At 37.1% G+C, this 17,401-nt stretch overlaps 2 protein-coding genes across 10 annotated transcripts in view; both read right to left on the bottom strand.

Moving 5' to 3' along the window:
- The window catches only part of LOC134665130 (phosphatase and actin regulator 4), a 74,610-nt gene extending 57,439 nt beyond the window's left edge, over positions 1 to 17,171 (bottom strand). For 5 of the 9 annotated variants that reach the window (XM_063521961.1, XM_063521964.1, XM_063521963.1 and 2 more), the window contains exons 1-2: positions 16,911 to 17,171; positions 7,943 to 8,044 (exon numbers count right to left, since the gene is read on the bottom strand). In XM_063521961.1, coding sequence (XP_063378031.1) covers positions 7,943 to 8,044; positions 16,911 to 17,001 — 193 coding nt within the window. In that variant the 5' untranslated portion in view covers positions 17,002 to 17,171. Of the gene's footprint in view, positions 1 to 2,194; positions 2,479 to 4,829; positions 4,970 to 6,924; positions 7,048 to 7,942; positions 8,045 to 16,910 lie in introns of those variants that run through there. The other 4 variants (XM_063521967.1, XM_063521969.1, XM_063521966.1 and 1 more) reach the window with 4 other exon arrangements.
- Positions 8,727 to 9,719, bottom strand: LOC134665132 (uncharacterized). Its single transcript, XM_063521970.1, has one exon. The coding sequence runs from the start codon at positions 9,591 to 9,593 to the stop codon at positions 8,739 to 8,741; it is 855 nt and encodes a 284-aa protein (XP_063378040.1). The 5' UTR covers positions 9,594 to 9,719; the 3' UTR covers positions 8,727 to 8,738.
- Positions 17,172 to 17,401: the final 230 nt, after the last annotated feature.

The raw sequence follows: 17,401 nt of genomic DNA on the forward strand, positions 1-17,401 counted from the left end.
AGTAAACTTCTCAACATTTCCAAATAAGAGCTTGCCGTTCAGTACTTCACGGGGTTTTTCGGAAACGACCATCAGAAAAAAAATCATTACTAATTTAATAAGTCCTTTTTCTAATATTTACAACGATATTTAAAAAGATAAGAAGACGCTTTTACTGGAACAAGTACTCATTGTTTCTAATAATGAGCACAAAGTCCTGAATTTCGTCGACTCGTATCATCAATTTTGCATTATTTCGACTTTTCTTGTAAGAGCGCTCTTAAGTTTATTTTTGTAATTCTAAGTGTGTTTTTGTTATCCCTTTCTCTCAGTGTACTGTTTTTGGATCCGCTAGCTCGTAATATCACTGAATACCAGTAAAAAATATTGAATCCGATAAGTGTATTCGTCATGCAACAAATGTACAAACGGTAATAGCAAAGACCTTTATCTACAATTTGACCTTAGCATAAGCAGCTTTTAGCATGACTGTCGAGTCAAACTTGAGGTCGATCAGTTATCCGCATTAACCATGTTTGGTAATCTAGAAACAGATGGCAGCGCAATGTTTTATTAATAGAAACAAATGATAACTAATAATAATTTATAGAATATCCGGGTAATACCGATATTTACTTTACTGTTTCCTGTTTCCGAAAGTTACTACCATAATTTTTCAATTATATGTATACTTATATCAAAAATAGAACTCCGCTCTGTACGAGCAGGCGTGTGAGCCACGATTTTGTCGCTTTGCTACAGGTAGCTAAAAGTACATCCGTTCCACCCCAATTTTGGGGAAAGCCATAAGCCACGCGCGGCGCTTTCGCCACCTAGAGGCCATATACAGATATGCTGATCGTAACAGACGCGTTTTGTTAGAGAGTGAGTCTTCTGTACCTAGTACTATTATTTATTCTGTGGTACGAGCTAAAGGTGATCCATCCTTTCGAAAGTAATTGAGTTGTATGGTGTTTACTGTTGAACAGTGGCACATGTATTAGTTATTGAAGCTATTCCTTAGCTAAACTCATAGGTAAATGTTCAAAATACCGTCACGCGAAAACTAGGGTTTACGATCATGTGATTCGTGTGAGACAGGTGACAGACGGCTGCCTAATTCAACAGTACATTTGTCTCGGCTGTGAGCTCGACTTTGATATAACTTGATCCTGAAAGCTGTAACGGCTATGCGTTACCAGGGTTCTGACGTATACTGGTTAGCCAGGAAGCTTTGAGAATAATCTGATACGGCGACACCACTCCTTCAGGGTCCGCTTTTATGACGTCATTTCATGCTTTTGTATAATTGTGCTGTTACTGTGATGCTGATGAACTAAAGATTGCCAAAATGTACGCACCAATATAGCATCGCTTACCTATGTCAGAAAATAGTTTCGAATTCTTCAAAAACGGATTACAATTTTACAATGCGATCTGTTTTTTTAAATATTTTACTTTTGTTAATGCAAACACTGCTTCAAAAATAGCCCTGATGCGCGTTCTAGAAACGTTTAATATGCCTTTCTAAAGTAATCTAAGGATATTATTAAAAAAAAAACATTATCGTGGGCCCTTTCTCAACTAGATAGAATGTCTGAACGGGCTTGTTAAGTACACAATTCAGATAAGAAATCCCAGCTGATTCTCTGATCTGCCAGAAACAAACTAAAGTTGTATAATACATTTAATTAGGTATATGTTGTACTCAATACATAAACAGCGACAATGGGACATCTTTTCGCATGGTAATTTTGCTCTACACAATACCAAATTCTTAGAAGTCGTTATCTAAAGTAGGCAGCTATTATTGAGTAATGAGACACAAGCAGATAACATTGTTTACTCTTTAGTTCACTATCACATAGAACTCTATTACCGAGTTAATACCTACACTGCCTGCGCTGAAAATTTGGGGCACAGCGCTACTACAAAATATTAAGTACATGTTTGAAAAATTGAATTCTGAGTAGGTACGGTAGAACATGTTCATTGTTAATTTTAACGAGTTTTAAATGCAGGTCAAACGGTTTATCTGTACAAAACTATTAGGCACTGAGCAACTAGAGTTCTTATTCATTAGCGTATGACGTTAGTGCGCCAGGCGCACATACTGTGTGTACTGATGTTGGAGGCCAAATGTCATGCATGAGCCTTTGGTTTCGCAAGGCTATTGTTAGGAATGTGACTAGGCGCGTAAGGGAAGCGGACTGACCGGCAACAGCAGCGACTTCCTTCGCCCCGACGTGCAAGAAGTCCGTAAGGGACAGGGAGCTGGCGATCAGCTGCCTGCGCTCTTGGAAATCGAGCTGGTCGAGGCTGCCAGCCCTACCGCCGAGCACCACCGGGGCCGGCGCGCTAAGCGACATGTCAACTGTGCGCGGCCATATCCGAACACATCCTTCAGTGTCACCACCACAACACTAACACAAACAAAGCGGACGCGCGACAATAATCACGAGGCTCTCATGCCTGCGTCGCGAGGGACGCGCATCGGCGGACTGGCGTGCGGGCCGCGTCGCGGGGCAGAGTGGGGCCCCGCCTCGCGCTCCTGCATGTTGCAATGCATCGCCTGTTTGACGGTTGTTCGCTCGCCTCGGCGGCGGCGGCGACGGGCTGTGGCGAGCCTCCTTCGTCACGTGAATGCACCGGCTAAGCCGGTGTTTCGTTTTGCTTCATTTGTGCGCTCAGGGCACTTCAATATTTATGGTGGACGACATGGTAATAAAGTATAGAGATCAATGCAGTAGTAACGTATATCATTACCTGGTAATTTTAATGACGACATTTGCGGTTAGGTACGGTTAATGTGCATTTTGAGCACTTTTATGTCGTCGATGGGTTAGCGTTGGCGCCGGCACTTTAAATCGATTAAATTGGATACGGGACAGGTAGCAGGCGAGCCCGTCGGCCGGGCGACCCGACCGTGCATGTGCAGCGTGCTGCGTGAATAGTGCATCCAGAGACAAGAATATTATAAATACATACTGGGTGACTTAATGTCTCCACAGTTCACTCTCTAATTCTATGCCAAGTTGTATTTTTCAACAATTGTAACATATTAGTATTAGCGTTCCTTTCAGTTTCATATACCAATGTCGTGCCGTGAGGACACACCAACTCATTAAACTCTCTCAGTTTTCTACATAAGAAACCTTTGGCCTAGAGATCTCACTCACCTGATGGCTCCACCTACAAAAGGATTGTGACTGCATCGCATTTTGTATGGGGATTGACAGTCTGTTATTGACTCGTCTGTGGTACACCGCACCCCGCCCGGGCAGGTGTACATTATTAAATGCAGCCCCACTGTACAAGAATCCCGCGCTATTTGACTGCACGAATGCAATCCCCTCAGGTAAATCACACTGCAGCTACAAGAAACCGCGTACGTGACGTACCTATGTACGTACTCGAAATATTTTCATAGTTAGTAGCTTGCTACAAATTTTCAGATAACAATGTAGACGACGGTACTAGGCGATTCATGAAAATTGGTGCAAATTCATGAAAATTGAAAATTTGCAAGCTGGAGTTGAAACAAAGATTACGATGCTCATATTTCAGTAAGATGTCACTTCATAACTAAGATGACAATTCATGACCAAAAAATGCTTTCATCGTTTTTAGGGTTCCGCACCCAAAGCACAGTATAATAAAGAGTACTATCGGGACCCTATTACTAAGACTCCGCTGTCCGTCTGTCTGTCTGTCACCAGGCTGTATCTCATGAAGCGTGATAGCTAGGCAGTTGTTTATAAGGGTTGCTATGGCCACGCACTCGTAATAAGTACCTATTCGTTTTTTGTGTGATGAATGTAGCGTTCCTGATGGGCCTCGTATGATTACTAATGAACATAGGTTCAATGTCTATAATAAGTATCGAAACATTCTAAACCTACAACTTTTACAGCAATAGGGATGTTTCCTCTACTTAAAATAAATGATTTCACACCGTGCATGAAATAAAGCACCAGACAATTATTAGAAAAACATAGACATCAGTTATTTTTAAGCAAAATTTCTATTTAATAACTTGGATTGGAATATAAAAAGTACGTGAGTTGACCGTGACGTCACTATATTCGTTTTCATATAAATTCCATATAAGCAAATCGTTTTGACAGTTCTAAAAAAGAAGCTGATTTGACTAGTAGGAAACTAGCCTATTACATATAATTTAATTAGTTTATTAAAATCAAACCGCGTTATATTTTAAGTAACATGAACGCAAAACAGGACTGCTGTGAAATGTTCTAGACCAATTATGATAGAGTCGCTATAGATAGATAGTCGATATAGCTATTGAAATACTGATAGCACATAAAGCAACTCATTTAATGACAAAGGTAGGTACTAAAGAACAGACAGCAACTATATATTTCATGATTTTCATGAATGATGATTAGGTATTGTAAAAAATAATTTAAATTTGTAATCTTACACAAGCCTACTTAAGTTGTTCTAAGAAATGTGAATCGCTTTCACTATAATACAAAAATATATTATTGGTTTTAAATAAAAACTGAATATCATTTGCGATCAAGTAAGTACATACCTTAGGTACTTAGTTACTTTCGTTTTTAATACGCATAAAAATCAGAGCAGTGACTGTGACGTGTCGAAACTATGACACCGTGAAGATGTTCTAAAAAGGCATAAATAACTACAGCAAATCTACCGCTTTCTACCTTTGCAAACTATTTTTTACTATGTCAAAATAAACAAGAATTTATAGGTCGAATTGAATGAACAAATGCAACTATGTTTACTAAGATTAGAATGGCAGTTGGAATAAGCTGATAAAATGCTATCGCTACAAGAGCGCGTTAATTCAGGATTCCACTTACAGGGTATTTGGTTTGTATCTAAAATTCCGGAGTCGCTTCTAGTATCGTCATCAATGGGTCGGTGCCTCGTCTTAGAGCTGACGACTAGGTCATCCATATCACACACGGCACTGTTGACACAACACGACGAGAGCACTCAGCTAAGTACACGTTTGAGACACAACATTAGACTATTGCAATGTCCGAATACAATGAAACGTGAATTATAACTAAGGAATTACAACCAGAACAGTCCCAATAGATAAGATAGCGAGTGATAAAACTTCAGCACTGCTTATCAAATTGTTTTCTGTAGAATGCCTGCGTTCCGTTAGTTTGTTTAGCAATCGCCTCTTAAAAAATACAAGGGCAAATCAACAATCGTTAGACGAAAGTTTAATTCGTCAATCTGGGCCAATTAGGTTCCTCGAAGGAATTTTGACCTCATTCACAGTTGCGTCTCAAATAAAAACAATGTTACACTTATAATACTGATCAACGTAAAGAATTTTTTAAACAAATTAAACTAAATTATACTAATGTGTAATTCGTGACTTGTCCGTATAACGAATTTGGGTGTGTAACCCCAGAATATTAGTCATGTCCATGTCCGTCTGTGCACCACATTCCAAAGTTTTTTTTGTCAGCTAATTGCTAAGTTATCAGCAGGGTGGTTTCTAGAAATAAGGGCTTCTAAACTGTGAAAAGTGGACATTATAAAATAATTTCAACTTCATAGAGCGCTATTTTATTGTAGGTCATTTCGGTTGGGATTTGCTACCTGTAGAGGAGCACATCACGAAATACGAAAGCATTTTTACCCAAGCTGAAACGGAGACGGTCAATTAATATATCAAGTTGATAAACTTCCTATTTCTAGTAATGTGGTTTAGTCTGACATCCTATTTTTGACGTAGGAATGTTCAGCGCTGCAATAAATTTCGCAATGAGATGGCTATCAATGGTAGATAATTTATTACTTTAAGTACCTACATAAACGTATACATATATTACCTATTCTTAATATAAAATTCTGTCAGCTAAATCCAATTCCGCTATCCAAAATATCCAAGACACCCTGTAATGTCTATAATAGACCTATTATGTACACGTACAGATGTACCTACTAAAGGAACACGCTTTATTATGCACCAGATGTGGGATTGGGAACTGACTAGGCAAATGATCGGAGTCAGTGGCTAACCTTTAGATTAGGGCTTAGGCCATAGGAAACTTTAGTTTATGCAAGTATAACAAAGGTAAACAACACCACTAAGATGAAGGAAATAATATCTATGGCATTTCCAAATTAGTACGATACATACAAATAATTTAGCAGCTTTGATTAAAGTGGCGCTTAAAACCCTTTTTTTATTTCGTTAGTAAAAAAATATCAGTAGGTAAGGGCTAATGAAATGCTCGAACGACTGCACCGCGTTAACTTGGTTGGATGAGCCGCCTGATACTGGGAGATTAAGCGTGCAGCCTTTATTTATAAATAGGCACTATATTGCCCTAGAAAATAATCCAACCATACTCTCCAAGCTTAAAGCTTGCGTAGCGTGTAACATACGCGACCAACCCTAAATTCAAGGTTTACGCTTACGGCCAAGCCTGTAATGCATAAACAAATTGTGAGCTATGAGAACTGAACAACAAACAGTTTTGGGAACCAACCACCTATTTGTGTATTCATTACGTTAGGCCGTAGTAGAGAAGATTCATTCTGAACGTAACACGCTGCCTGTAAACACAGATACGCTATAATATTGATTTGCAAAGCTCTCGGGGGCTCCGTCCGCGACCAACTGACGCCACTAGTAATTGAATTATCCGATTAAGGAGTAAAGATTTTCTTAGTCACCTAAATAAGATAGGTATTAGTATTACTTAAAATACGATAAATCATAAATGGTTTTAGATATATACATGTTTCGTCGAAAACATAATCACAAAATTTAAGGAGCGACCATAATACCATGACGATAAAACAAGAGACGCGAGATGAAATGTAGTGAAATGATTCGTTCATGCGTGAACCTAATCTAGTGATTAGATCTAGTGATCTAGAACCACAACGACAACAACACGTATAAGATACGGAGGATACGCTCACCTCTGGCGTAAATGGGGAAATCGCCGTCGGAGCGGCTGTGAGTGAGCATGGGTCCGTAGCACCGCCAAGGCGGTCGGTCGCGCGGCGCTCGCGGGCCCTCCACGGCGCCGCTCACCTACACCAGGCCATCAGCATCAGCGGCACGGAGCCTACATCCACGAGCACCCGCGACGTGGCGTCTAGCTCTCGCGGTTCGCGGCGACTCGCCGAACGCGGCGCCACAGAGGCGAGGACGACGGAGGCTGCGCGGCGCATCTCGCGCACCCCTCTCGCTTAAACTCAGCGCCACTCCGCGCGTATTATCCTCCGACCACATATACTGACAACTCTATCTCTATCTACATTACTTCATCTCGTATACCTTCTAAACTGCGCCGATTCACGCAGCGGCTAATACAACTGAGTTTTATCTATATATTGTTGTGTTCGAGTTGCATAATTATAGCCTAATTTATTTAATTCTATGTATGACCTATAAATATTCGTTGCTTTGTAATTTAGTCGATGATTTTTAAGAAGTTAGTAATATGGCTTTACGGGTATAAAAAAACAGGCTATTCACTGCATTCATGAACTGTATGCTAATGGAATAGAGTTCAAGGGTAGGTAAATGCGAAAGTGACAAATGGGAAACCCTACTCTACGTAGGTTACCTACTTAGATATTAGCCCGAAATTAATGCTATTATATTGCGTACAAGTGTACCTATTTAGGTATATGTATTTATTTTTTCTTGAGTCACAAGAACCCGCGGCATCATAAAGTACCCATATCGAATACTAGTGCAGCGTCGAGCACTAGTACTTCTACCTTACCCTTACTTTTGATATACCATGGTACCCATGAGTATTAACTAAAACGCAATATTACATGAATGGCTGCAACCACTGTGCGGCTCCACACCAAAGTATCATTTAGTTAAAGGTGTTTCATTTGAAAGTAAACACCACTAAATATTTCTGGCCAATATGATGTTTAAAAAATTTATAATTTTTTGTAGTGTTAAAGGTATACTCACTTAAATCACCATTAGCAGTCGCTGAATCAAAGGGTATGGATAAATGCCGTCCGCCTTTGCCAACTGGGGGAATACCCAGGTTTGTTTTGTCACCGCTGTCACCTAAGCCAAAATTGAAATTGTATTCTTAGATTAGTGGTTCATTGACAACAGTTTTTTATAAGATGAAAAAAAAAATACACCCAAATAACCACACAAAGGTTTTAATCCTGGCCGTAGGTAGTAAAAAGGTCTAAAAATTAATGGAACAAACCCAAGAATAAAAATAATCAGTAAATAATTACAATTACGTGAATATAATAACAGATAAATAAAAATATCAACTTTACATAGGTATTTGTCTAATGTCTAATATTTAAATTCCATATAAACTTCTAACACCCAGGCTTTATCAAGGCTCCATGAAGAAAAGTTTTATTACGGAATAGTTCACCCTTATTTTGCGACAAAAAAATAATACCCATTATGTTATTTTAAAAGCAAATTTTTGTATTAATTAAGCAGGCACTTCTGAGTTTTTAAATTCCCCAAACCAATTACACATAATATTACTCAAATTAAAACAAGAACAGAGGTAATTAATATATAGTAAGTAGTTAGATTAGAGATGTTCAAAGAATTGATAGAAAGAAAATAACAAACTCAATAAATTCTACTTTTTCCAGTTTCAATGCTGTCCCATTACTGCAATGTCATGTTTGTTATAAAATATTTATGTAAATCACATGTGCAATGACAGCTACTGCAGTTCAAACCAGAAGGTAATTAAATAAAAAAAATGTATTTGTTTCCTCATTTATATTATTACATCCCACATGGGGTTATCAATATAAGATACAAAATCTGAATAATCCATATGATCATGCATACTTCCAGCTAAACGATGACTTTCTGGTAGTTTTCTATTGTGTTCTGCAATATATAATTCCCTATAAACCTCTTTCCAGTCATCAGATCTGATAGTAAGCTGATTACCAAAGTCCCTTTTACACAATTCATGCCACAGAGTTTCATTATCTATTAAATAATTTAATCTTTTACATAGCATTGATAATTGAACAATTTCATTAACAGGAAGATATAACATAATTTTTATAAACACTTCTTCTGGTACACCAATCAAACTAGCACTTGAATATCCTAATTGTGTAAGAATAATACTTTTGACTACAGACAAAATTTTATTCTTAAATACAGTAGATAAATGTTTCAAATCACGAAAAATCATTGGAATTTTGGATGCCTGCGGTGACACAACATATCTACTGACAGGCAAACAAACTGAATATGTCTCAAAGTCTAATTTGTTGATCAAAACATTGAGTAGGACCATTGCTCCTAAAGGGCTCATTATAACTTTGAGTGGAAAGCTCTCCATGCCAGGCATAGAAAAAACTGCTTCATAAATAGAAGAGTTATTCTTCCACTTTCTCAACTGCTCGGCGTCAAGGGATTCAACATTGTGTAACAACTCCAAGTCACTTTTCAGAGGTAGAAATCCATTTTCAATCATCAAAACTACAATCAATATAAACATATAATCTTTTTGTGTGGATTCCTGCGCGTTGTTTTGCGACTGTATTCTACTTATTATTTTCTCCAGCAGAGGCGATATCCTTTCTGTTGTGCTTTCTTCTAAAGTGCAATTCATTTTCAGAAATGTGTAGTTAGCTCATATTCTCCTGGTACAGAAATTTACAGCTTGTGTGTTGTTTCCATTTAAACACACAGAACAAAAATATCACAAGTCATGAACTGACATCTGTCAAAGCTCTCGCGTGAAGGTGTACGTTCGGAAATGATGTTCGAATTAAAACTTAAGACACGTTCGGAAACATTAACCTAATTTTTAATTTATTGACCCCGGCTACACACGTTAACTATAGATGGTCAAGCATATCTTGTCAGTAGAAAAAGGCGCGAAATTCAAATTTTCTATGGGACGATATTCTTTCGCGCCTACATTTTTCAAATTTGCGCCTTTTTCTACTGACAAGATCTGCTTGACCCAGTATATAAATCGTAGCGATTAAACTGTGTGTCAATCGGACTGCACAGTTTAATCGCTACGATTTATAGTTACGTGTGTAGCCGGGGTAACAGGTGACAGAAGATCCGGGAACTTCCTCGCGCAATATAAAGTATAGTGCGTCAAGCAAATCTTGTCAGTAGCAATGTAAAGCAAACTAAAGTAGGGCAACACTCAAAGAGTAGTATTGCGCTAAAGCGCCCTCCAGACTATGCGCGTGAATCGCGGGCGAAGCGGCGAACGCGAGTGTGGAGTCTAGTTCGCTGATATGCGAAATCGACTCCAGACTCGCGTTCGCGGCTTCGCGCCGCGATTCGCGCACGAGTGTGGAGCGGGCTTAAGAAAAGCAGCAATGTACAATGTACATCGAACCAAAACTTTTTTTTTCCGCTGAGCGCGCCTTGTCACGTACGTCAATTCAAATTGTCACTCGCGGATTCTCTATTGAAAATGTTTGAAATTGTTATTAATACGTATGGACGGACAATTTAAAAGCGGTGTGTGATGTTGATAAAAATGATTAACTAATTTGAAGATCTCAAAATAAAATTGTAAGTGGACTATGCCGTTAAACAAGAATGTATGAATAAAATCATTGCTTCAGCAGGTAGATGTCATACTGGATTTTCATATTTTATTAGATTTCTCAGTTGGTACTGTAGGTATTGTAGGCACCTTAGCTTTAATTAAGCACAGTCTTATTTAATATATTGGTATTTAATGGTGACACAGCAGAAATATCTCTTGAAATAGAATCGATTCAGAATGTAAACATTGTAAACCATTTGTAAACAAACAAGATGATGGCTGTCATTCGCGATCCACATTCCACAGATAAAACACAGGTGACACGCGATTTTCGAATTATTCGAACACAGTGTTGCTAACCCGCGATTTTTCAAATTTGCCGCCGTTTGCTACTGACAAGATTTGCTTGACCCAGTATATATAGCTCGTCTCATAGACTTTTAACATATTTGTGTCGTTTTCAAGCAAAAGTCCCACTTTGTCGCTTGCCATAAGGAAGCTTTGACAGATTATATGTATAAAGATACTACAAGCAAATCTCGTCCTTATGATAAGCAACAAAGTCAGTGAACGCATATATTTAGTATGGAAACCGCCTTTAGGAACATTACCGTTCAAATTCTCGGGCCAAATTAGCACACATACAAAATTACGCCTACATTTAAATAAGACGACGCGTTTACAGAGCCTGTAATCAAAGCTGGTAAACAAAATAATAGTCATCTTTATTACACTAATGGTACATAGCTAAGTGTAGATGAAATGCATATAATGTCAATAACTACCAATCAGCGACATTAATCCGCTAATAACCTTCTTGCTGTACGTACTGGCCGTTGAGAGTTTGCGGTTCATATTTGATTAGAATATGACTTGGACAGGGATAGGTTTATGCCATACATTGAAGAACCAGTCAAATAATTCACGTATAATAATTTAATGCAGATTAAAAGATAACTAGTTAAAATGTTGTTATGAAATGACAGACTAACTCAACATAAGTAAATATATCATTGTTGTATAAATGTATTCCGCTATAATAAGTATTTTGTATATTTTATTATAAATTTGTATGGCAGTGCGAAGTCACGTTCAGGTATAGTCTGTCCGTTTTTCTAAGATCAAGTACGCCATTGTAAATGTATGGTAAACTTGATCTTAGAATTCGGACTGGCTATACAGCCTGCAAAATTTACAATAAGTCCCCACTTTCAGTTCCAATGGAAATATTTTATATGTATATAGCCGGTCAAGCAAGTTTGTCAGTAGAAAAAGGTGCAAAATTAAAATTTTGTATGGGACCACACCCGTTCGCGCGCTTACATTTTCTAAAATTGCCGCTCTTTTATACTGACGGAAATGGCTTGAGAGAGAACCTACATATATGTGACGGTAGAGGGTGGATTCGAATGATCAACATTTTCAGATAATGTGTGTATTTGTTAAATTAATTCAGTGGAAGTGTATCTACATATAGGAGACCGGGTATGATTATCTCACGAGTTATATCTCATGAATAGAACATATTCTAGATATCTTTCCAGGCATCCACTTAATTTCATGTCTCTCTAATTGGACAGCTTTTTTCCATAGTTCTCTGCGAATAGCATCTTGTGGGAATCTGAATGGAAAGTAATGTAAAATGATAATATCAAATTTGATTATTAATTTGAATGAATGAGGTAGTTTTTTTACAGCTCCATCTCATGAAATAAAAAAGGAAAATACAAATCTGTAAGAAAGAATTAATTACCTACTACATTTATAATTATATAGAAAATACCTAAACCAAGCACAAGTTAATAAAATAGTCTACTTCATTTGGCATAACACCATCCCTATTATCCTCGCAATTTAAAAAGTCGTATGTTGTTATGAAAGTCGTATGCAGTTGTTACGTTTTAGCTTAGCACGGTAGTATTGAAAACAAATCGTCATGTTTATTCCAAATTTTACTGAAGTTATCTGTTTACTACAAGTGAAAAGTGATTCCACTATCCTTGGTTTGAACTAAAATAACTTCTGCACCACTTCACGACACATGAAAACATTTTTAATTACAAAAAAACGTTGTTTTTATAAATCAATTTAGCCATCCGTCACTGACTGTCATCTCGGACGAACTGAAGTTGCGAATCGAATAGTTTGTAAGCACCGCCTACAATCGAATAGTTTACGTTGGGTCATAACTAAGCGGACAGAATACTTCCATGTATATCAGTTCGCTGAACAAAGTAGTGCCGGCTACATACGTAACGATAAATCGTTGTGATAAAACTGTGCAGTCCGAACTGCGCAGTTTTTTCTGCCGTGTGTATGACAAATCGTTACGATAATCGACAACGATTTGTCATACACACGGCAGATAAAACTGCGCCGTTCCGAAATGATGTTCGAATCTATGATATTTTATATGTAGATAAGCCATACACTAACATATCAAGCGAAAAAAATGATGCCAACCAATGCTGCCAACGACACGGCAGCATTAGTTACAATTTGTTTACAACTTCATACGCAAATGCGTAAAAGAGACGGCACAATTAAAAGAATACCTAAGTAAAAAAGAGACGGCTAGTGTTTGTCACTTGCGCGTGAATTTGGTAAATCAGTGATACCACCATAACACGACGGCAAACAGTGAATATGGCGCGAAGCGTAAAACTTATTAAGAAAAAAAAATATCAAAGACTAAGATGTTTGACAGAAGGTGCAAATAATTTTAATGCAGTTTTATGTAGTAATATACTCGCTACCGTAGTAAAAAGTTTTCATATTTAGTTATGTAAATAAAAGATATTATATTATACTGTTTATTCATCATTTTTCTTATACTATAGAAACATTTTGACAAAAAGCAAACTCAATAACAACAAAATCCTTTATTTTACTAACAATTTTATGTTATTAATAATTGTTACTGTGTGAGAAAATGAAATGTTGACAATAAATACTAATTTTGTAGTAATCTTTGTATAAACAGCAATATACCTATTTACTTAATTGACGCGACCCGGACAATAATATGGCCAATAATAATCTTTAATTTGCCAATTGTTGTACTTAAATACAAGAAAAAATGCGTTCAAGTAAAAAACTTCAATATTCAAGTTGAAATTTATAGATGGTCAAGCAAATCTTGTCAGTAGAAAAAGGCGCGAAATTCAAATTTTCTATGAGACGCTATCCGTTTGCGCCTACATTTTTCAAATTTGCCGCCTTTTTCTACTGACAAGATCTGCTTGACCAAGTATAAGTATATTTCTTTTATTTGTACGACAAGCACCAAACAATGAATGCAACTTACCATGACGCGTCTGCTATGATAATCTATGTACGCAGTTGGTGCGTCCTTGTCATTCTCGCTGATGAGAACATAAACTTATCTCGTTCTGTCAGCCGGCGAAAATGGCGGCTGGGTTTATTTAATTCAAGATTAAACCGAAGAAAAACGGGTTATTTCAGCTTTTACTTACCAATGATATGTGACGCCGTCAATTTTTTTACGCTTCCGCGGATAATTTGAGCATTTCAACATAACGCAGGTCGGCATTTTGTTGCTTAATACACGTTATTTATGGAAAAGTATTAACCGGTGTACACCTTCGCGCTTGCGTCAGGCAGACTGAGACAAACTCGTACACATGACACGAGGTGAGTGCTTCAATTTTGGAACGTGTATAACACATCTACATATAAAATATCATAGGTTCGAATTAAAACTTAAGACACGTTCGGAAACATTAACCTAATTTTTAATTTATTAACCCCGGCTACACACGTTAACTATAAATCGTAGCGATTAAACTGTGCAGTGTGTGTCAATCGGACTGCACAGTTTTATCGCTACGATTTATCGTTACGTGTGTAGCCGGGGTAGGACATTTGACTAGACTTCGACACATTTATGTATTAAAGTGGTAACACACTATTGCACCGCACCGCGACCTTGGTGCGTCGCACCTATAAGTGAGAGCGAGAAAGAGATATCTTTTTTTTATTTATTTAACAAAACAAAGTTCAATGTTACCAATAATTAAAGTTTCTCGCTCGGCCGCGGTGCGGTGCGATAGTGTGTTACGGCCTTTAAAGCCATAACAGACCGCACCACACCGCGACCTTGGTGCGGTGCGGCGCACGTATCCAGTGTGTTAGGCGGTCACCGTACTTGCGTTAAAGACGCAGCTATAAGTTAGAGCGAAAATAATATATTTTGACCGCGGCCGCCAAGGTCGCGGTGCGGTGTGGTGCACATATCAATAGTGTGTAAGGTGATCGCCGTACGTGGCTACGTAAGTTAAGGACAGAGCTATAAGTTAGAGCGAGAAAGAGATATTTTGACCTCATCAATTTGCAATACAGCAAGGAAATGCTGCCAGCATCCTCAGTACCATGCCAGATGTTGCTATGCCAGACCGGATGCTGCTGTTCTTTAGATGTAACATATAGTTTTATCATCCTGGTTTTTGGTTTACTGAGAATTGGAATCTACAAGTTTTTAACCCAATAAAAGTAAGTATTCCTACCAATAAGTCAGTTTATTCTCTTCTCAGTTTCAATGAATGAATAGACAATTGGCATGACTAACAGGAAAATTATTATATCTAATAAATTTAATTTTAATACTTTATGTGCAAATGATTCCCAGAAAATGTTATTAATTTCCTAAATTGTCTGGATGAAAAATATGATTTTACCTAATCCTCGGTATTATTGACTTATAATTTTTGAACTTAGTTAATGACAGCCAAGGCAGGCGTGGCTCACTCCGCGATTTCGTTGCTTTGCTACAGGTAGCTAAAAGTACATCCGTTCGACCCTAATTTTGGGGTTTCCCATAAGCCGCGCGTGGCACTGTCGCCACCTAGCGGCCATATCTGTGCTGATCGTGACAGACGCGTTTTGTTAGAGAGTGAGTCTTCTGTACCTAGTACTATTATTTATTCTGTGGCCACGGTGGGGCACACTGGGCTTATTCCAGTTTGATGCATGGTGTTGCGGGGATACAAGGACAGCACCCATATTATATTCCTATTGTTTTCAAATGTAGTAAATTTTTGAGTTACCCATAGAAGTATTTTCTTCCATCTATCTTACATAATTGTCACAATAAGAATCAATGCTTATTTTTAAAATGGCCAACAAAATGTACAGGTTTTGCTCGACTGGTTTTTCAAATCTGTCTATAATATTTATCTATAGTACAGTCAGATTCATAGCACATAAGTGACGTCCCACGGTAAAGGTACCTTATGTCGGTTGGCGCTTTAACGCTATTATTAACGTCGCTCCAATATTATTGCGGCGCAATGCGACGTAAGCGCCAGCCGCTATAAGGTACCTTTTGCTGTGGAACGTCACTTATGTGCTATGAATCTGACTGTACTGAAGTTTTTTAAATATCTTAATATCATCCACAGGACCAACAACTAACATGGCAATAGATACAACATGAAGCTGCTTATGTGGTATGAAGCAAGGTACAGTATTGTTCACATTTGTTGGCAAAAAATATACATGGCATTGTGCTGGTGTGTGTGGAAGTTGACATGACAGAATCACTTACACAATTATAGACCTCATTTGTTTAGTTATTTAATTTTTGTTGCAGTCAAAGTTAGGTACATGACATAGGTATAGCTTAGTGGTTGTTCTGTAACATTTTAGTTATTGTTACACCCACATCCTACTTCGAACATAATTATTTTCCCCAAGATACAAATTTTAAACAAATACAAAAAAAATATATGTATATTAGCTTATACCTATTCAACTTTTGTTGATTTCCTCGCCTAGTCCTAGTATTTTTTCTTTGCTTGTCTCCCGATTTGTGGCTAATTAATTATAGCAGCTGTAGTGTAAACATAGATTATAATGACTACTATAGGATTTCATAGAATAAAGTAACCTGGTATCTGGTATCTATTAGTAACCAGTATGGCAGCTCTATTAGTACAAAACAAGATGTCATGCAAAAGTTAAATATTATACACAACAATTCATATACCATGGCCAGACCAACATGAGTTTGGCAATAAATTATTCAGAAAAATATAATAAATAGCAAACATAAAAAACCAGAGAAAGCTAATGATGGGATGTATTTTAGACAGTATCAAGCATGAAATTTGACTCATGATATCTTCATCTAATTAAATTGAAATAATTTCAAGTACTATAGGTATTGTAATGACTCACTGAGAAGTGTTATAACACTACATGTTTATATACACTTAATATATGATGCAGCAAACTTACATTATTTACAAATCCGATCAGACCAAATATATGAAGCATGTAGGTGGAAGAAATAGCCACTGATGACTTAATCTAACTGGGCAAATTAGGTTAGAAAAACAATGATCCTTTCAATAATGAAATAAATCATACAAAGGGCAAAATAGAACTTACCAATATTTCCACCACTCCCTTGTTTCTTGTTGTTTTTCAAATATCCATCCAAATCAAGATTATTCGAACTTTTGTCGCTGTCACTAGCCATTGAAAGGTTTCACTTTAATAACTAAAAATTGGTTGAAAGTTGAATTGCATACGTACATTTTATACACATTTGCTCAAAGTTAAAGTAAATCTATGAACTATATGAAAAACTATTCAATCAAAATAATAAAAACACATTAAATACATGTTTACACCCTCACTTAACGTTCAACAATCGTAATTAAAGTACGTTCAAATTCCAATTACAACAAAAAGATTTTTTTTATAAGATTTTACATAATCAATGATTAATTAATTATACAATATCAAAAATCTGTAGTTAATTTTAAAAGTATCCCATAAAAGTTTTGTAAAAATTATTTGAATACTACGTAACAAAAAAAATATTTTCACAAATCCTATTCCTATGTTTTGAAAGGGTACCACAGAGTAAAAAAGCG

The sequence above is a fragment of the Cydia fagiglandana genome, chromosome 6 (assembly GCF_963556715.1).
Source record: "Cydia fagiglandana chromosome 6, ilCydFagi1.1, whole genome shotgun sequence".
In the NCBI taxonomy this organism is placed as follows: domain Eukaryota; kingdom Metazoa; phylum Arthropoda; class Insecta; order Lepidoptera; family Tortricidae; genus Cydia; species Cydia fagiglandana.

Bases quoted from the DNA above. Each gene is read 5' to 3' on its own strand.
- LOC134665132 (XM_063521970.1), bottom strand. From the start codon at position 9,593: ATGAATTGCACTTTAGAAGAAAGCACAACAGAAAGGATATCGCCTCTG.